General features: G+C 39.0%; 2 protein-coding genes and 1 pseudogene across 3 annotated transcripts; all 3 read left to right on the top strand.

Annotated features, from left to right (window-relative positions):
• The first annotated feature begins 652 nt into the window (after positions 1-652).
• LOC144646193 (uncharacterized) lies at positions 653-5,426 on the top strand (annotated as a pseudogene). Its single transcript, XR_013569370.1, has 4 exons — positions 653-703; positions 2,319-2,434; positions 2,787-3,710; positions 4,882-5,426. The product of XR_013569370.1 is annotated as an uncharacterized LOC144646193 (transcript).
• Positions 5,427-6,096: 670 nt separating this feature from the next.
• LOC144645572 (BTB/POZ domain-containing protein 6-like) lies at positions 6,097-8,194 on the top strand. The gene has a single exon (XM_078505148.1). The coding sequence runs from the start codon at positions 6,151-6,153 to the stop codon at positions 7,522-7,524; it is 1,374 nt and encodes a 457-aa protein (XP_078361274.1). The 5' UTR covers positions 6,097-6,150; the 3' UTR covers positions 7,525-8,194.
• Positions 8,195-8,584: 390 nt separating this feature from the next.
• LOC144645571 (BTB/POZ domain-containing protein 6-like) lies at positions 8,585-10,363 on the top strand. The gene has a single exon (XM_078505147.1). The coding sequence runs from the start codon at positions 8,782-8,784 to the stop codon at positions 10,147-10,149; it is 1,368 nt and encodes a 455-aa protein (XP_078361273.1). The 5' UTR covers positions 8,585-8,781; the 3' UTR covers positions 10,150-10,363.
• The last annotated feature ends 15,463 nt before the right edge of the window (positions 10,364-25,826 follow it).

The raw sequence follows: 25,826 nt of genomic DNA, 5'->3' as shown, positions 1-25,826 counted from the left end.
GTCTAAGTTCTTAATAACTTTCAACCGTCATTATTCAATCGTCTCAGTACCGTCAAAATGTGACAATATAAACCGTCAAATACCCGCCATCATCAAACATTCCCACAAGCTGCTTGAAAAGGTTTAAAAGGCGTTTACTAACTCCTTCCCAAATCATAAGTTTTAATGCGCTTAAACAATTTGAGGCTATTATATTATTGAAAGAAAGGATTAATAACATCTTCATACACGAAAACTGAAGATTCCAACTTGCTCCATTTCCCTATAGCCTGTATTGGTACTTAGTTAAAACCCTTGTGAAGCGTGCCTTTTTATTAAACTGGACGTCTTTGTTTTTTTTTAAAGCTCCGTCGCGCGCGATCCTGATGAACTGAGTCGTGCATTTTGATTGGTTCTCGAGCGGCTTTTTTTCCCAAAACCTACCGCTAACGCATTCCAAGTTACCTTTTCAAGTGAAGTTTTTTATGTTATTTCAAAAATAATAACGAATAATTGACGACGACGATGATGATGATGATAATGATGATAACATTAAGCTCGTTTGATCGTAATGTAAACCTCACACTTGGTCAATAACAACTAGTCCAGAATCGCGCTCTTCATTCCTCTTGACTAAACTCAACTTTAATGTGCATTTGCAGGTACTTGAAATATGATGATTATTACGAGTTTCTTGGTTTTCATTTTGGTTCATCGACAAGCGGTAACATATGCGATTTTCTTTATTTAAATTTTATTCGTATCTTGTGGCAACAGAGGATTAAATTGATCGCGGAACGTTAGAATTCTATAACGATGAAGAATGAAAAATGATTAAAAATGGTATATCAGTGGGTTAGGGTTTGGTCCTCGGGGCGGAGCATCCCCGCATAGAACTTAGTTACATACACCGGGGGTAAACATAATGTATCAACGATGAAAAATATCTTTATTTTACCAGAAGTATATAATGCATTAAAGACTAATTGTACTTATGAAACATGTATACCCTTTTCATGATAAATCATATCGTATCTATAATCACTGATTATTAACGCATCCAATCAAAAAGCATTATGATTACTAATCGTTATGCCCTTGCCCTGAATTTTGCAGGGAGATGGCCCTGGGAAAGAAGATGGAATTTTAAAAGGGGTTGAAGCGTAATATGTATGACAGTTCAACGACAAAGTTACGGAGCTTTTTACAAGGACAGACTAAAATACTTGGCTAGAAAACTGATACTAACAACGCTCTATGCCTATTCATATTCAGCGTAAAATCCTTAAAGTGTATATGACACAGTTTTTTTTATTTGCCTGATCGAATGTACGTGGGATGCTGATGGGAACATCTAAATAAAGAAATTCGAAATCTCTTTTTTTCACCGCGTTTTCGCGCTATAAAATCGTGAAATTTCACTTCCGGTTGGGTCCAAAACCGCGCACATTGGGGAGCTAGGTCTATTCTGCTTTTGACGTCATGGCCAGTCTAGACCCAGCTCCCCACTATGCGCCGTGACGTCAAACAAGAATGCGCTCAGTGATACACTCAATAACCAAACAGCCAAATAATTGAACATGGAATTTTAAAGCTGCGACGGCATAGATTTAAAATCGCTAAAATCACAACAACACGTGCGCTACTTCTAAATTCGTTTTGAGCCTAATACGTCAAGATTAAAAACCGCCTTTTTATTTTACTTACCTGTATGTTTGCTGATATGATATATGATAGCTTTATTTTCACACGCTATTTCCATCGGCTTTTCTAAAAAAAACTATCATTACACTAGTATCCCTCTAGACTTCAGATCATTTATAAACTTCCAAGCCTTTACCTTAGCTTTTTTTCGGTTTTCCGGCAACCCAGCCGCAATCTTCCTTTGAAATTCCCTGTTCAGTTTGTTTGGTTCTTGAGTGTATCACTTGTTTGACGTCACGGCGCCCAGTGGGGAGCTGGGTCTAGACCGGCCATGACGTCAAAAGCAGAATAGACCCAGCTCCCCACTGTGCGCGGTTTTGGATCCAACCGGAAGTGAAAATATTGCGTTTTTAGGTCGAAAACGCGGTGAAAAAAAACGAGATTTCGAATTTCTTTTTTCGATGTTCGCATCAGCATACTACGTAGATTTGATCAGGCAAATAAAAAAAATCTGTCATATACACTTTAACTACTTTTACCGAACGGCAAAAGTTTGGGCTTGAAAGTAGAGCATATCATAATCTAAAGATAAATATTTGAATTTGGCAGTGCTAATATTTGACGCATAGAAAATTGGCGCCAATTTGTTCCTTAAAAATAAAAAAAATAATGCTGATTATCTGGTTTTATATTAGATGTGCGACGAACTGTACCCGATATCGGTATTCAGAAACATTGCAGCCCAGAACCAGCCGGAATGGTCCTCAGATGACTACATTGAACCTCTAAAGGGAAAACTGTTTGATGAGGCGTACGTATATAATGCAATGTTAAAGCTTGAAAGAGTGACCACAATTAGCTGCGTAAGCTAAATACTCCGATACTCAGAGTGATTTATTTATTAAAATCACATAAAGATTTACGAAGCATTTGTATTTTCATTGGTCAACGAAAACGAAAGAATACGACTTTTTCCTCCTACTAGACGGCATTAAATTTATTTTTGTAATTATGTCGGTTTAAACCAATTAAATCGCGAGCCAAGAAGCTTTCAAATAAGATATTAATAAATGGATTTTTGCGATTTGTATTGTAGGGACAAGAAATATCTCGTGGAGTGCTTTAAAACAAATTCTGAAGTTTCCTTTTCTCTTTTTTTAAAGATTTCCAGCCTCAAGTCTGAGTAACCCCGAGGACCAAGAAGACCTCGTTTGGATAAAAACTAACATCGTAGACCATTACAAATTTGTAAAAGACCCCACAAGAGATGTATGGATCAAGCTACCTCACTTCAAAGAAGATCTCGGGACCTCTGAGTTCTCACGCTGCAAATCGAGTAAAGAAGTTCTTTGACCGAAACAGTGATTGGAAGAAAACAAAAAAGAGCCCAACATTTCGCACAAAGGATAGCTGTACTAACCTCCTCTACATCACAGCTGCTAGATATCTCTTAGTGACCCACATTCTTTATGAAGAAAGCGGCAGAAAGTTGATTGCTTGTGCAAGAACAGATGACAACAAAATTGTCATCCCTGAATCTGGGGTGTGCTATCCTGCCCCATATGGGAGTGCCTCTTGTACCTCGGACTACGACGTCGGGCTCATTGGAAAGGATGCTGGCTTTCTTACAGAGAAGTTTAACGCCTATTTTCAAGGTGCCAATGGATTTAAGAAACCCTCGGAGCTTGTTTTTGACACCAATGTCTACGCTTTCACACTGGAATACTCCATGCCATTTTTGTTTACCAAGCTTCCAGTTAACTTTGCCAAAAGTGTAACGAAACTTGAACAAACGGCATTCTTTAAAATGCAGGAATTGGCCAGTGCTTACTGCAAGGTTTACAAGTACAACGAAAAGTTCTTTGAAACGATGGTGACGGGGGCCTGGGAAGCGATGACTGCTGCCAAATCCAAGCGTAAACTGGAAATTTGGCTAAATTCCTTTAGTAGATTGAATGATGAAGTACCAATGAAACTCGGAGACTCGCTGAACTCCTCTGATGCCTTAAGAACAGCCCATAATGATGAGTATCAAAAGCTGGTGAAAACGATCTCAGATGGAGGCGGATATCAGCCAAAATTCCTAGGTAATTACACTTTATATAATATATATTTTTATTTTTGCAAGGACGTCGTAGATGACAAAAGCCCACAATTTGACGGCGCCACGTCACGGATTGGTGGAAGACGTGGTGGTATAATGAAGCCGGGGTCACTGTGTTGTGTTCTTGGGCAAGACACTTTACTCTCAGGTTGCCACTCTACACCCAGGTGTATAAATGGGTACCGGCAACTTTGATGCTGGGGGGTAACCTTGCGATGGACTAGCATCCCATCCAAGGAGGAGAAGCAATACCCATAGCCGCTTCATACTACCGAAACCGGAGTTAAGCCCCGAGATATAATTGAGCCAGTTAAGCTTAAAGGCTTTACCATATTACGCAGATAGCGCACCTTGAAAACGTTAGCCGATAGTGCGTCTTGAAAAGTATTAAGGTAAAGTCTGATGACGAGCCAATTTGTTCATTAATACCGGAGCGTATCCCAGTTTCTGTAGCATGGGTGGGGAGAGGCACTATGATAGTAAAGTGTCTTGTCCAAAAAAACAACGCAGTGTCCTGAGCCAGGGCTCGAACCTCATGGACCGCTCGATCCGGGGTCCAGCGTGCTAATTATTGGGCAACAGCGCCTCCCAGCATCTTGAAAACATTAGCCTAACTTTTCAAGTTCGCAGGAAAATCAGTCTCTCAATCGTTTCCAATCTTCACTGCTCTTGCTCCCCTTCGCTTATTTTTACCTCTTTGGTTATCTACTTTACTAAGAAATGCATTATTTTGCGGTTTATTTCGATTTTATATAGTAACCTTGTACTTTGCAAAACTGGTTTCATACACCGTAATTGTGAAGATTACAAGCACGTGACTTGCATGTGGAATCAGGCAAAGAGCAAATCAACCTGCAGAAACCTGCATTGTTGTCTTTTGACGTGACATGGAGGTGAAAATGTACAATTTGCATGCGTTCGGAAATGAATTACTGCCATGAAAGTACGCTTCTTTTCAAAATTAGAAAAAAATGTTAAAAGCTTCTCAGTATTCATTTAAAAATTTGAACGTTGATTCCCCAAAAAAGTGACAGTTTACAACTTGCGCCTTCTTACCCCATCGCCCCCGGCCCCCCCCCGCTTTATTTGTAAATCAGGTTCTCTTTAACAGCATCAAATGGCCAACTAAACATATTTTACTTTTTCTCTTAAAGGTGTTCTCGTCAAGGCCGAAATCTATGCGGCAGAGGCTTATCACACCAGAGGCGCCATACGGCATGTAGTGGGAGGTACACAGATGAAAGTGATGGACACAGCCACGTCACTAACAACCAACGACCTGTGGGTGTCCATGATTGAAAACTGGGGCGAGGCAAACAAAGAGTACAACCACTGCAAAGACGACCCTCTGGAGGAGTGCTTCTTGAACATGAGCAAGTACATGTGGAGAATGTTCAACGCAATGCGATTGATCCGGGAACGCCTTCCACCCAAAGCACGAGTTGGATTGATACATTTTGGTGGAGACGAATACGCCAATGCTGAATTCGCAATGAAGATGTGGCAAGCCTGCAAACAGCTAGGAAAGACCGCGATTCCCAAACACAATGCTAATGTTAACAAATTCTTGCGGCAATTTCACTGCAACGAGGCAGTTTTTGGTAAGCTATTCTCGAAACCGAAACGTTGTATGTCAAAGATGAATGACAAAGTCAACGCCTACAATGTGAAGCTGGCTGGCCTTGTGACCGACGAATAGGCATAGCCTGATACAAGGGATCCCGAGATTTTTTAATTTTTCAATAGTTGCCACATTGTTACAAAATATTGATCATTGAAGCTTTGTCATTGAGATATACAGTAATAACTGTAAATATAACGGAAATAAAACTAAGCTGGATTAATTGTAAGAATGTGAACCGCATAAGGGAGGCAAGAGCAGGAATGTTTCATGACCTCAAAGAGGAGTTAATAAAGAGAGTGGAACACTAGATGTAGAAGTAAATTGATGCGAGAAGCAAAATTGCTTGTAAACAGAATGAGCTGGAATATAGCCTGCGAACAGGGTCCCCAGTGGGGTAAAGGGCGAAAACACGAAAATCTGCGAGCGAAGCGAGCTGAGCGTTTCATGTGGGAGGGAATAACGCGGGGAGATCCTCATAATAAGGGCTTTTGGATAAAGCCGTTCCGCGCAAAAATGACAAAAAGGTCGCCTGATCATTCAGGTTCCAAACTACCCGTTGCGGTGATTCAAGTCGGGTTAGCAACCAGCCCGGGGTCGTGTAAAGAGGACCTCTGCGAGACTTGATAATTACGATAGCGTGATGCGTGACGGGTTGGTAACATAAGATGCAAAACTTGTTCAACTACCGCTGTCCAAAAAGGTCAATTCAATTTATTTAGTTTTCAGAGTTGAAAAAGTCTAACAATCGATAACAACGCCGAGAGAGCTGAATATCTCGGCGTTATTGCCCGAAAGGGCAATGTCTATGTCTATCGCCAAGGAAAGGTGGCAAACAACAAGACCGACTATCAAGGAAAGAAGCAAGTTTGTGTTCAACAACGATCTCTTCAGCGATGTGAAATTTGTTGTCAGCGACTCCAATGGCGAAAATGAAAGCAAACGCAGCAAACAAGTGATTCCAGCTCACAAGTTCGTGCTGTCGATTAGCAGTCCTGTGTTTGAAGCCATGTTTTACGGTGAGCTGGCGGAGACTGAAGACTATGTTGAACTGCCTGACTGTGAGTACGAGAGTCTGTTGGAATTGTTCCGTTTCATGTACAGCGATGAAGTGAACTTAAGCGGAAGTAATGTGATGGGAGTGTTGTATTTGGCGGAGAAATACATAGTGCCTGCACTGGCTGATAAATGCACGGAATATCTGCAGGAGAACTTAGATCCATTGAATGTTTTCAGTATCCTGCCCACTGCTCAGAAATATGAAGAGAAAAACCTGGTGGATCAATGCTGGAAAGTGATCGATAGGCAGACAGAAGAGGCTGTGAAATCAGACGAATTTGCGACAATCGAGAGATCCTTACTTGAAGCAGTAGTTGAAAGGGATACTTTAAGTATAGAGGAGGTAAATTTATTTAAAGCGGTCAATCTATGGGCAACAAAAGAATGTGAGAGACTAGGCTTAACAGTAACTGGTGAAAACAAAAGAAGAATTCTTGGAGAACCGGTGGTAAAGGGAATACGTTTTTCAGTGATGAAACAAACTGAATTTGCCATTGTTGTCACTGATAGTAACATTCTGACACCAGAAGAAGTCAACACTATTTTCAAATATTACAGTTCAGCGGAAAATTTTCCACTGGACTGTTTTGAGTCCAAACGATCTGGTCCGATCGGTGATCACAACATTCACGGCTGCAGTAGATTTGAATTTGTAGAGGATACATCAGATAGAGGATGGGATTATGACTGTGAAATAAGTGATTACCGGTATATTGATTTTGTTGTGGACAAAGACATCTTCTTGCATGTACTGCGCTTGTTTGGAAGTGAAAACAACGATTACTCAGTAACCTTAACGCTGAAGGAAGGCGAGAATAATCCAGCCGTAGTGTCTATTAAAACTGGAATATTTTATTCCGAGTTGTTGGAAAACACAAACGGAGACTTTTATGGATTTGAAGTTTTGTTTGACACTGTAGTTGAATGCAAAAAGAACACTAAATACCAAATTGAAGCTTTAATATCTGGTCCGCCATCTTGGGTTGGAAATGGAGGTATTAGCACTGTTGTTTGTTCTGAGGTAACCTTTACATTTTCCGGTGAAGATACTACTGGTAATGGAACTTGTATTTTATTTGGGCAATTTCCTGAAGTACTGTTTTCCATTGCAACCTAGCAAGTAAGACTTAAATTTCAGGTCAAACTAAAACTTGGAGATCTCACTGGAGATCTCATCAGACAATTTGCAGTTGAAACACTGGAGAAGGACAAGGCCCTCATTGCGTCAGCTTGAATAAAACTCTTTTTAATCACTGTAATTATGTTAAGACGTTGGTGTGATATCCGAATGGACTTTTACCGACTTAAAATGTAGATGTAGATGTAGATGAAAAGCTTTTAAGTATACTCGATCAATGATGTGTTTTCTCATAACTGTGTATTTGACCTTTTTTTCAATTTGTTATCATAAAAAAGAAATTGATGTCAGCTTTTTATGCCTCTGTCCTCCTATTGCTGATAATTGCATCATAACATTGTCAAAGTGCTATGGATCCACTTGCCTGGGGCTTGTGGAAAATGTTATGACGCAGTTTATCATCAATAAGAGGGCAGGTGCATCAAAAACTGAGGTCAATTGTTAAATTGACAGAAATCTTGGAAATGTTTCTGCAGGTGTTTTGATTTCTGAAATTGCGTATCAATGCAAATGGTGGCAAGAGGGCTAAACTAAATAATAAACTGAAAATTCTGTATTCAATAAATTGAATGAATTTAATTCAAATTATCCAACGAGCATTCTCGTACCTCTCTTGGGGCTCAGGAGTCGAGCTCCTGGAAGATCAGACTTCAGTACTGATTGCTGGCTTCCAAGGCCTGTCAACTTTTATCCCTGATTTTTCTGCATGTACTCCCATTGAGCTTGGGACCACTTTTTACATGGAGTGCAGTGATGTTGATCCTAAAAAAAATCCCTGTACCACTAATCAGTTTCTCGGCAAATGATACCCTATATGTTAGACCAAAACTCTCTGATTTCTATACCCCATCCCAAACTAAACTGCTTGAAAACCATACCCCTCACAGCAGCACACCTTTATACTTATATATTAGATATATTACAGTATTCCCCCCTCCCTTCCCCCCCTTCCCCCCTTGGGAAATAAGCAATGAAATCATGAAGAAATATTTTATCAAGATGCTGAAGCGAAGTAGCATAAAGCTGACCTGATTCAACCCGTCTAGTGAGACTGTGAGAATCACGGGTACGGGTGACGCGTGACGGGTGTTTGTAACGCTCTTGTTGTAACGCGAGCTGCAAAACTTGTTTAACGACCGCTGTCCAAAAGGGTCAATCCAAATTCTAAATTCTGCAACGCCGAGAGACAAGAAAATCTCGCCGGATCTCGCCGTTGTTTCTAAAGAGGCTAGAGCAATGTCTATCGCCGAGCAAAAGTGGCAAACAACCAAACTAACCATCAGTGAGAGAAGTAAGTTTATGTTTAACAACGAACTTTTTAGCGATGTGAAGTTTGTCGTCCGGAGTGCCAATAGCGAAAATGAAAGTAAACGTAGAAAACAAGTGATTCCAGCTCACAAGTTCGTGCTGTCGATTAGCAGTCCTGTGTTTGAAGCAATGTTTTACGGTAAGCTAGCAGAGACTGGAGAGTCTATTGAACTGCCTGACTGTGAGTACGAGAGCCTGTTGGAGTTGTTTCGTTACATGTACAGCGATGAAGTGAACTTGAGTGGAAATAATGTAATGGGAGTGTTGTATTTGGCAAACAAATACATAGTGCCTTCACTAGCTGATGAATGCATTCGATATCTCGAAGATTATATAGCTCCAACAAATGTTTTTAGCATCTTGCCCTTTGCTCAAAAATATGACGAGGAAGACCTGGTGGATCGATGCTGGAAAGTGATCGACAGACGGACAGAAGATGCTGTGAAATCTGATGGATTTGCGACAATTGAGAGGTCCTTACTTGAGGCTGTTGTTGAAAGGGACACTCTGAATATAAAAGAGGTGAATTTGTTCAAAGCGGTCAATCTATGGGCAACAAAGGAATGTGAGAGACAAGGTTTAACAGCAGATGGTGAAATCAAAAGAAGAATTCTTGGAGAACCGGTGGTAAAAGGAATACGGTTTTCAGTGATGAAACAAACTGAATTTGCCAATGTTGTCACTGATAGTAACATTCTAAAACCAGAAGAAGTCAACACCATTTCCAAACATTATAGTTCAGCTGAAAAATTCCCACTAGACTGTTTTGAGTCTAGACGATCTGGTCCAATAAGGGATCATACCATTCACCGCTGCAGTAGATTTGGATCTGTGGAAGATGTAGTCTTGCCAGATGGAGGATGGCATTATGAAGAAAATAAGAATGATTGTATTGATTTTGTTGTGGACGAAGACATCTTCTTGCATGGGCTGTGCTTGTTTGGAAGTGCAAACAACGATTACTCAGTATTTGTAAAGTTAAAGGAAGGTGAAAAATATAATCCAGCTATAAAGTATCAAGCAGGAACATATTATTCTGAGCTGTTGGAATATGCAAATGGCGACTACTATGGATTTGAAGTTTTGTTTAACTCTGCAGTTGCATGCAAAAAGAACACTAAATACCAAATCCAAGCTTTAATATCTGGTCCGCCATCTTGGGATGGAATTGATGGTATTAGCACTGTTGTTTGTTCTGGAGTAACCTTTACATTTACCGGTGATGAGAATATTGGTAATGGAACTTGCCTTTCATATGGGCAATTTCCTGAAATATTATTTTCCATTGCAACTTAAGACTTACAATTTAAGTCAAACTTTGAGATCTCATTAGATGACTTACAGATGAAATGTTGGAGAAGGACGATGAACGTTCATGGATAGTTAGTTTTTGTTATCTACGATATCGGTAATTGGTTTCAGTTCTTACTTTATCATCAATTTGCACATGTAAGTTTACATGTTCAAGAAGTCAACCACTCTCAATTTAATTGGTATGTTACAATTTTGACCTGGGCGTTGGGAGGGGGGAGGGGGGGGGGCGTACTTAGAATTTCAAATTGATTCGGGCAAAAATTAAGTCCCAAAAAAAAAACCCTTGGGATTTCAACTATAACCCCCTTAAAAATCCCTAGATCAACAATTGAGCAATCAGATCACTGACAAAATAATACCAGAAAAAAACACTGTCACACTGTCTTGGTGGTCTAGACCGATTTGGCATGAAAAATGTTCTTAAGGGGGCCAAAGAAAGTTTGAACCACACCCAGATTGGTCTCCTTTTTGGGGTTTTTGGAAAATTTAAATTAAAATTTAAATTTTCCAACCCACATTCTTATACCTTTCATTTGAGAGTCCCTGCCCTCACGGAGATCGAGCTCCTGGCAGATCAAACTTCAGTATTGAGTGCTGGCTTCCAAGGCTTACAAGTCAACTTTCTTCCTCTATTTTTCTGCATGTACTTGTGTTGAGCTTGGCACCACTTTCAGTTTTGGTAATCATGAATGCTTACAAAAACACACAAAATGTGGTGCCATCCAATACTACTGAGTCATACAAGCATTTTTATTGGAGTGTGCTGATCTAACATTTCAATTTTTAATTAGGTTTTACTAAGCAGATTTTAAATAAGATACAGTCGAAGCTTCCTTTACAGACACTCTTGTAAGCGGACAGCTTTACTTACTGCCACCTTGTTTGAAACCCTGTTTTATCTGCTATACAAACTCTGTATTTTTACATTCTTGTAAGCGGTCGCAGACACTTTCAGAGATCACGACTTGGCCTTTTCCTAAATGTTTTTAAGCTCCCGTAAGGGGACAACCAAACGAAAATCCTATTCACAACCTTGATCTGTATCTTGTTTTTATCAATTTATTTCACATCACCGTTAACTAAAACAGCTAATTTTAGGGACCGTTCATTTTTTATGAGAAAGGGGGGCTGGTGGGATTCGAGGGGGGGTCATGCGAAAAAATATGGTCAGTAAGGGGGGTCACTGAAAATAATTATACTTTTAAGTGCTGTAATAAGGGCTTCTGTAATAGTTAAAACTCTTGCCAGAATGCCCAAAATAACACTCCTGTGGTTCTGAAAATTCAAATTTTCCCGGGGGAGCATGCCCCCGGACCCCCCCTACTTTGCTATGTACCCCTACTTTCATATTAACTCAACCCAACAGCATATTGGTTACAAATGCAGTCAAACCATACTTTTTAAACGGCATCCACAATAAACAGTCAAGCCAATGTCAGTCAGCTTTATGGAGGAATGCAGTTTGTCTGTTAGTATGACTGAACAACTAATACATTCTTTAGTCATAACGCTTGATAAATTTAAATTTCACTTAATAATTGTTTTTTTTTGGGGGGGGGGTCATCGGAAAGAAAATTGGATTTCGAGGGGGGGGGCAGGAAAAAATTCCGATGAAGAAGGGGGGGTCATAATATATAACAGTGACTGTCTGTCAAATCCCACCAGCCCCCCCCCCCTACCCCATAAAAAATGAACGGTCCCTTATAGCCCAATATATACTCAATAATTTTGTAATATTGTATGGATTTTTTATCATAATGAAGTACATGTAGTAGTACATATCCTTTTTGTAAGAAAGCCCCCTTTGAATGTGTCTTTTACGTGGAATGCTGTGATATTGATCCTAAATTTGTGTTATAGTACATGTACATTAAGTATTTTCTTTCTGTGGACTAATTTTTACACATGTAATAGACATATTTTAATATTAAAACTTACTGCAATAAAAGAATAGTCCTTTTTTGTTTCATAACCCTAAAAATTAGTGCAAACTGACTTTATTTTGAGCTATTAAAGTTAGCCTATTTAATTTCTAAAAATCCAAGAACTGAGCAAAAGGAAAGGAAATCAGGATAGTAAATAATGCCGGCATAAATGCACAAATATATGATTGATTACACTTAAATACAGAAGCAACATATATAAATATTGAGAACATTCACTCAGGGAGCATTCGGAAAAAAGTGTAGAGTTGTTTCCACTGAGCTCATTAATGCCACTACCGGTATGTACACTTTCTCTACATTCAAGACAATGGATAATAAAATTCAGATACTGTAGTATACAAGTCATGCTGTGTGGGTATGAACAAATGGCTGGAAGCACATTGAATTCTGTATCCATTGAGTTACCCAGGTTTTAGCACTGGCTAAGATCATTGCATTGTGTTCTTGGGCAGATCTGGGGGTGGAGTATGAGGGGATTCTGAGCCCCACAGCAAATTTGAATTAAATCCCTTTTAAGGGGTTTAATTTTTTTGTTGCTCCAGCTTTTATTGACCCCTGAAAGATAGCATTTTAAAGCACAGACAGTATCTGATAGCACTGTTTTTATTTCATAATATTGCCTTCTTAGCAATCTGTGACATGTCTGTCTGCAATGCAAGACCCTTGAAATTTGGCTAAAATTTTGCGAGACACGCATTTTTTAAAGGACCATTCATCACCCCTAATGCAGGCAACTTTCCAACTTTCCATGTCACCAGCAATAGTCTATCACTGATTCACAGTTGGACGGTTGCTATGAAAACCAACCATAGCGAGAGCACTTTACACTGAGTCACACTGAAATATCAGTGAAGTAAGAAAGATGACCCCATCCCATGGGAAGAGAAAGAATAGAGAAGAGGGAAGGGGGAGCAAAACTTTGCGGACCAAAACAACTAACAACTTGGCAAGATGGTAGCAAACTGGCGACGATTGCACCAGGTGATATGCCACCTGAGGAGTCATTCTCAAGGTGAGAATGAGGCTAGGTCAAACCGGGGACCTGGAACCTGCTCTGCTAAACATTTACTTATGCCAATGAACTTGAAACCCAAATAAGCACTTAATTTATAAAATAAGGACAGGTGGGAAGCCAGCAAAATACTTTTGTGTTCGCAGGCTACATGTATATGATACTGAGTCGACTTATGCCAACACCTATGCCCCCACTTCTCTGCAAAATACCTGGAACTAACATGAAATAGTAAACAGAATATTTGCTAACAGCTACCCCCCCCCCTCTGAAAAATCCTGGATCTGCCCCTGCATATTCTGAGCACATTCAAGCTTTTTTAATTATGTAAAGACTAAAAAAATAAAATATAGTTTTTGTCAAATAGTTTTACAGAACTGTCCGTATTAAAACTAAGAATTGACCATCTTCTTGTAATTCTCAAGTTAAGATGCCCCCTACCAAATCATACTGCCCGACCCCCTACCCCAACATAGCTGTAACCGTCACCAAACCGACTCAAGACAAATTTGCTCCATTCTTGTGCAAAATGTGCAAACGAAACTTTATCAACGTATCAGACAGTATCGCTCTTTTTAAATCAGTAACTTTAGACAAATAAAAAGATGTTCTCATTTCAGTCGTTTCAATTAGCCAGTTCAATGCTATAAATTTTAAGTTTCAATTTTGCATTGAACATTTGATAAAAAGAAATGAGACAAAAGATTGCTTATAAAAAAATTAAGAGTGAATCATGGATAAGCTTAAATTCAGGCCTGCAGTGGCAGGTATCTACTCTGGACAATCAGAGGTTTTAATAAACAGAATTAAGGATTCGCTGGTTCCGGTCAACAAGCGGAAAAACATTGTATTTACTTTAGGTGAAAAACGTTGTTTTCCCTGTAAAGTGTAAATGGTCTTTTATTTCTGTGTTCGGTTTTTGTTTCGTTTACCGCCACAGCAGGAAAGAATTCCCATGGCCAAATAATTTTATAGAGAGCAGCACATTTGCAGGCAAACAAGGCATTCACGAAGACCATGCAGGAAGGTTCACTGAGTCCCTAAGGCTACAGCAAACTTACATGTTCTTACCTTTCGAGGCCTTTTGTTTCAGCTGATAGCTTACCACTGCCTGACTGCTGTTTGCTTCAATTTAAAACCATAAGACCAGGCAGAAGCCTTTGATATTGTTGTTGTTGTTGGCGAGGCTGTGCAAAAATACAATTCAAAGTAACCGCGCTTTTTGAGAAACAAAGAGGAGTTGGGAACTAATGCGCAACTTTGGAATCTGGAATACGGATAAAGTGGGAATCTGGAACTGGAATTTTTAAAAAATAAAAAACACAGTGGGGTGGCAAACATGACAAGACAACGCTTGTCGGAAAAAAAACTTGGATTTTAAACAATTAACGTTCCGAACACTTAACGTTCCACACTCCTCGTTAAGAAACGAGGAGTGTGGAGTTATTATACTTGCTTGGGACGCGCGCGCTAGGGTTAAAATTGCTCGCTCAAATAGGGCTGGAGGGGTCTAAAACCATACCCTATCCAGCGGCACTTCCCTGTATAGGTCATATGGGAAGTCCCCCCCCCCCCCCACCCTCGGGTAAATTGAATAACAAATATGAATAATTAACTTCCATTTTTAATCATAAACTAAGATTTACCGAAAACCGACAAAGGTCGAAAATTTTAACCGGGAACCGACAAAGTAATGAAATTTTAACCGACTACCGTCATGTGGACCCCCCAATTATTAAAGACCCTCCTTTATCGCTCAAAGAAAATATGTGCGAGTATTTGTTTTAGCAGCAATTATAACTATATATAAAGAATAGCGAACACCGAGATTCAATCAGTAAGTATTTTAAGGAAAGAAACAGAGAACCATTTTCATTATCTTGGCAACGCACGCGCGGTCATGTTTTTTTAACAATTAGACTACGACTGTACGATTCCGAGTTTTCTATGAACGAATAATGAACCCGTCGGGGAGCTGGGGTACTCCCTTTAAGGCTGGTTTTCATATGTCGGGAAAATCCCAGACGATCGGGGATTTCACTGTTTCCCGACCGTCCCAGACTTTGCCGACTAATGAAAACTCGAAATCGTAAATATCCCCGATCGTCTGGGATGGTCGGGGACAAATCTGGAGAATCGGGAGCGTTTCTATTTTCTCGACGGGTCCCAGATTTCTGTGATGGTCGGCGATCGTTCAAGATATATGAAAACTTCAATTCTTAGTGTCGGGGACGTCGGCGATAGTTTTAGTTCGTTTCCAATCTTTTAATTGCTTAGCTCCAGTCTCTCACCGCCCCTCACAACTAAAAATGGCGTCTGTTATTGCCGATCAAGGCGTCTCTGATCCCAGATTTTGCCGATATACGGCAAAATCTGGGATGGTCGGGAAACGGTAAAATCCCCGATCATGTGGGATTTTGCCGACATATGAAAACCAGCCTTTAGTGGACTATCGAAGGTAGGAAAGGGTTATTTTTTCTGTTAAAAATGGTAAATAAAAAGGTAAGGCTTTGGACTTGGGCGCGAAGCCTTCCCGTACTCCCTAGCCTGCGAACAGGCTTTGTGGAGAGCGCTTGGCCGGCGGGACAAAAATGGAGCGGCGCTTCGCGCCGTCCAAGTGCTCTCCAGAAATCTCCGGAAAGGCTGTTCACAGGCTAGTAATCCCGGTTTGGAGACGCGGCTGAGGTGGTGACTATCACTCCTAGCAAAAGAGGGCGAGAAGCTTATTGTAAATTCTTAGTAAGCACTATAAAGAAGTAGAAAATTGCAGCTTCTTGTTTACAGAGCCTGGTGTAAATTAAACTGACTCGAGAAAGTTTTTGAAATCTATAATTCGAAAGAATTACGAAGTAATTAGGCCCGGTTCATACGTCGCATTTCTGTCGTGTCGAATTTAATTCAATTTAGTGCGGCAGAAATGCGACTGTTGATTCATACGTCGCACTTAATTTGGAGGTTAAACTGCAAGATGTGTTTACTAGCTAGCCGGACTATATATCTAAACGCAAGATATGTGTAAGTTTTTATTAGATTCGACACGGCAGAAATGCAACTTTTGAGTCGGTGTCGCATTTCTGTCGGATAATGCGACTAGTCTAGTCGAACGTGCGGCAAAAATTCGACAGCCGATTCTGACGTTGAACTTCTGGCGAGTTTAAATTCGACACGGCAGAAATGCGACGTATGATCCGGGCCTAACGCTCAAGTGCGAAACTCCAAGTACTACAAGGGCCTGGATGGGGTCTATCTGAAAGCCGAGAGTTGGTTAACTGTCAGCTAAACATCATTCCTCCGGGACTGAGCCCGCGGTTTTCGTTGGAAGTTGTAAGCAACACGACGTATTTTCTCGCGCGATTGCTTTCGGAGAACTCGTGAGTGCTCGCGCTAGTTTTTGATTGGTTGCAATAATTTGGGAACTCTTCGAGAGTGACGAAAACTTGCCCAAAACTAACTGGCACTTATTCCCCAGACTGCGTGTGAGATATTGCAAGAAAAAATTAATTAAACACATCCTTTCGACTTACCAGATACCCTTTTCAGCTGCTGTTCAATTTTGGGGATATTATAGAGTTAACTGATGATGCTATTGGATAACGGAACAAATACTGACTCACAACTGACAAATAGGCTACAAAGTCAATTGGCAAATACCCTAATATCCTTACTGGGAATTGCAAAAAAGGCTAAAATTCTAAATTAAAACACTAAACAGCCTAAATTATTAATGTCAGCTGACCACAACCGCTCTATCTTCGTCGAGACATCGTTTTTCACGAGATGGTCGGGCATCTATTCTATTCAGTTTATTTTGCTGAATAATGAAATACTATCAATTTTAAACTTGCTATTTTATTTCGAAAACATTTTTTTTTTCTTTTTGTGTTTTTGTCTGCAATGGACCGCCCACAGAAGCGTAAAGCACAATTTGAGCCTCTGAGCGCTAGCCATTATGTGAAGTCATTTTGACGTTTTTGCTAAATATTAATTACTTAACTTGTGGCCAGTATATCTTACTCATTAAGAACAAACACTGAGTTAATAAACTAAGCGCTGAAAATGACAGTTTTCAAATTAAAAAATTTCGACTTGAGTTGAAAGCTTAAGGAACCGCTTCACGGTCAAGTGTTGTAGCTCTTAAGTTTGATCGAGTTCACGGTTTGAAGTTTTTTTCTTCAAAAAAACCGAGATAGAGTTCGATCTTCAAACTTCCAAGGTAAGTGTGTTCTTTGTTAACGGTAATAGAATATATAGACGTATAGGCAATACGATTTAAAAAAAAGGAAAAAAAAAGATAATGTTTGATGATAATGTTATTATCCGAGTTTTGGACGGGGTCAAGTATGTACAACTCTTTTTTCATTCTATTCATAGCACAAACGCTATTCTAAACAGAAACTAAACCCGTTAAATAAATTTCACTACAATCCTCCAGGCCTCAGTAGTGTCCTAGCGGAGGAAAGTCTCAGTTTCTACCATCATCAGAAATACGGCAATCGCCTTCTAATTTAAGTGTCTTTAAGCGCCAGCGTGAGATACATGTACCTTGTAAAACTGCTTCATAACGGATGCCGGTAGTGATTTCAGATGAGGATTTCCATTTTTTCACTCGTCTCATATATTTTTTAACTATTTTTTTTGTCGATGCCCTTTTGTGTGACTGAGTTGGGCTGTTATCACCTTTTAAGCCCTGATCTTATTATCTTTCGACTTTTTTCGTGGATTCACAATACGTTAATTTAGTATTATTTTTTCTCCGCTTTTTATTTTAAAAATTAAGACCATTTACTTGTTGTTGTTTTTTTTTTTCAAAGTTTGCAACGAAATGTGATCGCCTTGCCCAAATATTTTTAAGTATTTATTTGAAAATTCAGATTTTTTCGAGGAATGTGAAATTTTCAAGAGGTATAACAAAGGCGAGCTTGTTTATCAACTGGAAGTTTCTCCGACAAAGGGTCAACGTTCGAAATGTCAGTTTTTTAAAACTTTGCTACCAGGCGCGTACCTGCCTTTAAGCAAATAAGCACCGGCTCACGAGTTGCTCCGTTGGTACAACTTAGAAAAACGAAAGCAAAACAATTGTATTAGAACGATTCGCAAAACTCGGTTGCTCCACTCAGTTGTAATCCACCTGTAGACTTAGTGTAGACCCAAAAACAAACAGCGAGTTGGGGTATTTTCCTGATTTTCCTTTGGTTGATCACCTCGTACAAAAACTAAATGACAGGCTTCTGTCACAAGATGATTGTTTCTTAGGACAGTATCATATCTTCTAACGGAAAAGCTGAACGCTTTGAATAGCGTAGTAAAATTATGAAACCTTAAAAACCGATATTTCAGAGAAGAAAGACTGATTATGACATTTTGAGGTGGCAATCGAGACCTCATGTAACTATGAAAAAGCCTGTGGCAATCACAGAGAAACTTCGGTCAAAATTATTATTCTCCCCCTGATAATGCCAGTGTGGATCAACTGATAGCCCGGAACGCTCTTTTAGCACGATGCACAGATCTAGAGCGAAGAGGAATTTATTTGCCCTGCCGGATGCATGCGTACAGAAGCATGCCCATTGATGTAGAAGCTGTGATTCACTACTGAATTTTGCGGAAAAAAGAACAAACGATTAGCTTTCGAATTTCTTTGATTTTCACTAAGATTTCAACGCAACGAGCGTGTTGCTAGTCAGAGTTTTCACCGTCTGCTTGTTATTCTTAAAAGGTTTACTCATGCAGGCCAGTTTTTTTGATTAAGCGATAAAAAATAAGTAAAGAAACTGGGTTTTTATCTTCAAATCACGCATGTCCCGAACTCACAGATGATGGCTTTTCCGCGCACTAATTGAATGACACTCACAAAAATCAGGACAGGACAGCCTAAAATGCCTAGGAACGCTCAACTCAACTTCCAGATGATAGTCAAATTAGTGCAAATTTAATTGGAAAACACGTTTTACCCAATTGCCAATTGCCAAAGGCTAAAATTTTAAATGAAAATACTAAACACTTAGCCTAAATTGCAATTGCTAAAAAAATGTCTGAACTTGTGGCCAGTTTATCTTAGCCCAGCTGTAAAACGAACAGTTAATTAACTGTGCCTCTGAGCCATCGTATCAAGTCATTTTTGACGTAAAGGGTAAAAATTACTGAGCTTGTGGCCAGTCTATCTTAGCCCAGCTGTAAAACGAACAGTTAATTAACTAAGCCTTGAAAAACAAACAGTTTATAACTAATTGTCGAGTTAAGCTAAAAGCTTAGGGGACAATCACAGACAAAATAGAAAGGCAACTGTTAACCACGATCAAGTGTTTGATCGGATTCAGTTCGCTGTTTTGTTCTTTAAAGAAGCCGAGATAGAGGTCGATCTTTAAACTTCCTAGGTAAGTGTGTTCTTTATAAAGGTAATATAATAAATGAAAAGGCAAAATGAAGTTTTTTTTTTTCAAAAAATACGAAGGTGACGTTATTGCTTTTCCAATATCTTCTAAAGGACATTCTGAGTATTTAAGCGAGATAGAGATCATCTTCAAACTTCCTAGGTAAGTGCGTTCTTTATAAAAGTAATAGAAAAGGCGAAAATGCAAAACGATTTTTTTAACAAAAAAATACTATGATGATATTATTGCTTTTCTAATATTTTCTGAGTATTTATCCGGAAAAAGTTTGTCAAGAGAGGATCTTTTGAGCTTGTACAGCTCTTTTTCATTTTATTCATAGCACAGACGAACAGGAGGAACCCCTTAAACAGATTTGAGGAAAATTCTCCAGGAGTGTCTTAGCGAAGGACAGTCTCAGTTGCCACCACCATCAGGAAAACGGTAATCATGCATCTTCTAAATTTAGTTCGTAAAATACGCGGTGCCACGCGTGAGATTATCTTGTATAGCCCCTTTATTACAATTGCCGGTAATGATTTTAGATGGGAATTTCCATTTTTTAACTCGACACTTTGGCGTAAGAGGGGTTGCTGATCACTTTTATTAAAGTCCTGATCCTAATTTTAAGAGTCGACATATGTTTTAACATTACAAGTAATGACTCATTATATGTTATTTTCAATTTATCGCTTTTTACAAAATAAGTCACGTTTTCCTCGTTTTCGTATCTCTTAATCTGTAACGAAACGTCGTCGCCTACGTTTGCCCAAAATATTATTTAACAATTATTCCACGAGCGCGCGTTGGATATGAGATGGTAGATAGTCAACGAGGCGCATAGCGCCGAGTTGGCTATAACGATCTCATATCCAACAAGCGAGAGTGGAATAATTGTTTTATTAAAAACGCCCAAAGAATTGCCATATTTGAGCTCCTCAGCTATTTTCGTTGACGCGTATCGGCTACCATATTTGTGGTCAATGGTATATGAGCTCATATACCATTGGCTGTCAACCAATCAAAACGCGGGAATTACAATATACCATTGCTAGTTTTTATATTACACCATTCGTTTTCCTTTCGCTCAGTATTGCCGGACATTCTATCAATTTCAAACTCGCTTTTCAGTTTTGCAAACAAACTCTCTTTTTGTGCTTTTGTTAGCAACGGACCACCACAGAAGTGTAAAACACCATTTAAGCCTCTGAGCCATTGTGTGAAGTCATTTTTGACCTAATTGTTCAAACATTTCTGAGCTTGTGGCCAGTCTATCTTATCCCAGCCGTAAAACAAACATTTAATTAACTGTGCTTCTGAGTCATCGTGTCAAGTCATTTGTGACGTAATTGGTAAAACATTCCTGAACTTGTGGCCAGTCTATTTAAACCCATCCGTAAAACAAACATTTAATTTACTTAGCCCTGAAAACAGACAGTTACAAAATTGTCAAGTTAAGCTAAAAGCTTGAAGAACAATCAGAGAAAATAGGAAGGCAACTGCTATCCAAGATCAAGTGTTTTATGGGATTCAGTTCGTAGTTTTGTTATTTAAAGAAGCCGAGATTGTGATCGATCTCCAAACTTCCTGGGTAAGTGTGTTCGCAAAGTCAGTACGATTTTGAAAGAAAAAAAACTATATTGATGCTATGCTATTGCTGCTCCAATATTTTTTTAATGCTTGGCCGGGTGGAGTTTTTATCACCATCACGGATACGATAAGCATCTTCTATGGTCATACATTTAAACAGTGGCGCCCACAGTGAGACATCCTGTGTAAACCTCTTTATTACAGAAGCAGCAATGGTTTCATATAATGTCACTGAGTTCATTTCGTTACTCTGAAGCTCATTTTTTTAACACCACCTATTTTCAAAGCCTTACGCATGAGATGTCTTGCTATTGCTTTTGAAGTCCCGCGGATTTTTTTTTTTACCAGTTGCCACTAAGTTTAAACGTTACAAGTAATGGCTATTTTCGTGGATTCATCACATACCTTAGTCTTTTCTCGTTTTTCATTTTACAAGTTAAGTTATATTTTTCTTGTTTCGAATTCTTTAGTCCACAAAGGAATGCCATCGCCTGCTTTGTCCAAAATGGTATTCAGTATTTACTAAAAGGATCTTTTTTTTAGAGGAAGGAGAAATTTTTAAAAGCGATCGAAAACAAACCGGCATTTTTGAAAATTACTGCAGACAAAGACATATTTCTGTAGACAAAGATCACACAACTTGTGGCTACTCTAGATCTATTTTACCCCACAAGAACCGGCTTGTTTAGTGTGGGAACGACCGCCGCTAAAAAGAGCAAGGACATACAATACACACGTAAATTATAAATGTTGATCGAGCTCGGAGTTCACTTTTTACTTCCTTAAATTTGTGTAAAACATTTGGGTCACTTACTTGTAGTTGTAGTGCGTTGATCATGCTATATTAACGAGGTCATCATTTAAAAACACTCAACTCTTAGCCTTGAAGAACCATTTAACTATGTTGTCAAATTGGAATTCTTTTAAAAGGGGCTTTGTCGCGGATGTTGACAGATTTTTGTAACAGCCAAAATTTACATTTGTGCCGTGGGAAACCAAAAAATAACGGTCCATTTTTAAAAACAATTGCTATATTAGAGCATTGACACTGTTAGCAAGCGTATTTGGCTGGGGATGGCTAGGATGGAAATGGATTGCAACTTGAAAAATTAAGGCTTAACTTTTCAAGTTGTTTCCGCGCTTCTTAAAAAAAATCAATATATATATATATATATATATATATATATATATATATATATATATATATATATATATATATATATATATATATATATATATATATATATATAGCCGAAGTTTGATTTCTATCCGCAGACTTCCTTTAGATGTTCAAAGATGGTTTAAGTTGCCTACCACTAATTTCAAAACAGTTTAGTCCCAAAATCTGCGAAATGCCCGCGACGTAGCTCTTTTAAAAACAATCCCAGATAAAATAACAGAGACAAACCGTTGGGACACGACCATTGAAACAGTTTCTTGATCGAGTTTAACTCACAGTTCCGTTCCTCTAACAGGCATTTAAAAAATAGGTCACCAAGGGTGACATGAGTCTAATGCCGTATGGCATAGTGATACAGATTGCGCGGTTTTCGTAAGCCGGTTAAAATTGGTTAGAGGTTTGTGTTCGGGAGTTTAATTTAAAATGCTTATAGCAAGCTAGGGGCATCGTGGATGATTATGGATGAAAACGAAACAGTCATAAATGTTATATGCTTCACAAAATTTAAAGTATGAACAGGAGTTGATGTTACTTCTTCCGTATTGTCCGTAAAAGCAGAAACGATTAAACATTTGGACAAGATTGCGTGACGATTTACAAAAAGCATGTTCATTACAACAAGGGTTGAAGAACTTCACATCGTTTTCTTTCAGATTTTTCACCATTTTGATGATGACTCTTGAAACAGATTTTGCAATAAAAGCACTTGAAATAGTGACTGTTACTCCATTGTAATGTACTGTAAGCACTTAGTGACAGATTTTCCTAAAAACGGGTGTAAATGCTCACGTCAATATAATGATGACCTTTTGAACGCTGGAAACTAGGCAATTATTATCGAGCTACCATACACAGGAGCGAAGACTGTTTATCATGATGTACAAATTTCGCGAATCATCACTTCCATATCAATGTAACCATTTTATGATTTTTCTAGCTGTAAGAAGAACTTAAGATCTCTGAGAGTCGTAAAAGCATGAAATTCGATTTCAGTGTATGGCAAAGGCCGGGACTGTGTAATACTGCAAAGCGGCCAAACAAACGCATTTTGATTTAGTCGCGTAACTTGTTTTACATTTATCCATGTACATCTTTTATTTTTGAAGGTTTTTGTTTGCACTGTAAAGAAAAAATTGGTCAAAATTCGAATGACTTAAATACAAAAACCGAGGTAAAGTTTTCTATTTTTTAAAACAAAATAAATATTTGGTCGCATTGTGTAAATAAACGCGAGTCGCCGTCGAAATATTTTTTCTCAAAGACGTCTTGCTTTTTAAGCAAGACGAAAACACAAGTGCTTAACTGAACTGAAAACGAAGATTTATTTTCACAAAAAGCTTACAAATGTCTTAACTGGAAAATTATTTCGTCCTGTTCAAGTGTTGAATAATCGTGACTTGAGAAAGAACTTTTAATTATGCGTGGGAACACGTGTCGCTGATTGGCTGTTTTTAATTGAAACTAATCGTGCGTGTCCGTACGGAGTCCGTTCTTGCAGCTGATCATTGTTTTCTACATTACAGCGAACGATTATCGATCCCGAACCATTCCCTTGGGATTGCTAACAGCTTTTTTCATATAACAAAGAGTCTAATGCGCATGCGCAAAGCGCACGCAAGCATTAGACTCAAAAACTATTTTCTCAATTTTATATATCCTCAACACGTAAGCCTTTGCTACTTCAAAAGGCAAGAAATCCATAGCTGTTTTCTAATGCTTTTTAACACTGAGAAAAGGCAACTGTATAATGTTTTGAAATATTTTCTGCATGGCAAGTTGGCCATGGGTCATTTGGCCATTGGCCAAATCAGACGTCAGGTCCATTTGATTTTGGTTATGCTGGATAATGCTAACTGATAAATGAAAAACAGAAAAAATAATAAATCAAAAGTGACAAATGGTACAAAATTTCAACTGAAAAAATCATATCTTAACCTCAATTGCAAAAAGGCTAAAATTTTTAAACGAAAACAAATGAACAGCCTAAATTATAAATGTAAACTGACTAGAAGCGCTATTTGTCCAGATATTGTCTTGCATTAGATGACCTCTTTTCGTTTTCTTTTGGCCGAAACTGACTTGCTTTCAATTTTTAACTCATTTTTCATTTCTATCTGCAAGAGAATAACCACAAAGCGTAACACCGATAATTTTAGCCTCCGCGAACCTTTGTGTGAAGTCATTTTTGACGTTAATTGGTAAAAAATTAATGAACTTGTGGCCAGTCTATCTTTACCCAGCGGAAAAATTTACTTAAAAAGCCCTGTTAAACAAACAGTTTATAGCTAATTTATTGAACAATCACATACAAAAGAGACAACAACAACTACTCGACAGAGAGTTGTAGCTCTTAGACGAGTTCAACTGGAAGTTTGGTTTTTCAGGCGAGCATAAAGGGATCAATCCACAAGCTTCGATAGTATCGTTCGTTCTTCAGAAGGTAAGTCAGCTCTTCGCGCTTTTACCGCAAATCAACAGAAATAACACTTTTTATCGCTATCAACATCGGGAAATCGCTGATATGGTATGCATCTTTTAAAGGTCATAAAAACCAACGGTGCTGAAATTTACTGCTATGGACTCAGGTTCTATTTTAGTGAAAAGCCCTCAGTGGAACCAAAAGCCACTTTTGAATCCCTGAAAGGCAGAATGAGCCCCATTTGCACGGCAGAAAACGTTTGCCGGCACGGCTCGGATAAAATTGGTACTGGTACCAAATAAAATAGCACTGATACCCTGTTACATGTACCTTTTTCTACCGTGCTAAACTGCGTTAAATAATGTTTTAGTGCGGGTAAAAGGCTCAAAACCTTGGCCAGCGTACGCGATTCTGAATTAGTGAGCAGCCGCTATTTCATTTAAACGTCACGAAGGGTGAAGGTAGATGATTATTGTTCAAATAGCAGCGGTAAATGGCAGCAGTGATGGCTTGCACCTCCCCTATTAACGACGACGATAATTGCTTTGTGTTATTATTTTATTCTCCTCGCATATTTGTATCAACTCCTTACATCATGCTCTTCCAAGGCAGAATTTTCAGCTTTCGACTCTGGACACTAACGATCACGAACTCAGGAGAAAGCGACCAAAGAAGATTGCTGAAAGTCAAGCTAGGTTCTTCCACGAATGTTCATGAGATTTTCTTGGCAACTGCTTTTCTTAAAATACACGTCTAACACTCCGCCATGTCGATCGAGTGGAATTTTTTGCAAATTTATTGCAAATTCATAAGAAAAGAGTTGGTTCAGCGCGGCTAATTAATCGTTTACACAACCCATTTTATTCGAGCCGGGTTAGATTTCCAGGAACGCGTACCAATTATATTCGTGCTCGGACTACCTCGCGAATAGGTCCGAGCACGGGTTAAATTTTGGCTCGGCACGGGTGAGGCAAAGTCGTTTACACGACAAAATTTATCCGTGCCGAACCATTTTTTTCGGTACGCGCACCATTTTTACCCAAACTGTGCCAAATATTTTCTGTCGTGTAAATGGGGCTTCCCTATTGGCGCCATATGTAGTGACCCCTCGCGCACTCCCCTGGTAGCCAACTTTGGCTGGTTC

Source organism: Oculina patagonica, chromosome 3 (assembly GCF_052425735.1).
Source record: "Oculina patagonica isolate OP01 chromosome 3, crgOcupat, whole genome shotgun sequence".
Classification (NCBI taxonomy): Eukaryota; Metazoa; Cnidaria; class Anthozoa; order Scleractinia; family Oculinidae; genus Oculina; species Oculina patagonica.
Note: the sequence above shows the minus strand (reverse complement) of the source record. Positions and strands in the feature narration are given on the sequence as shown.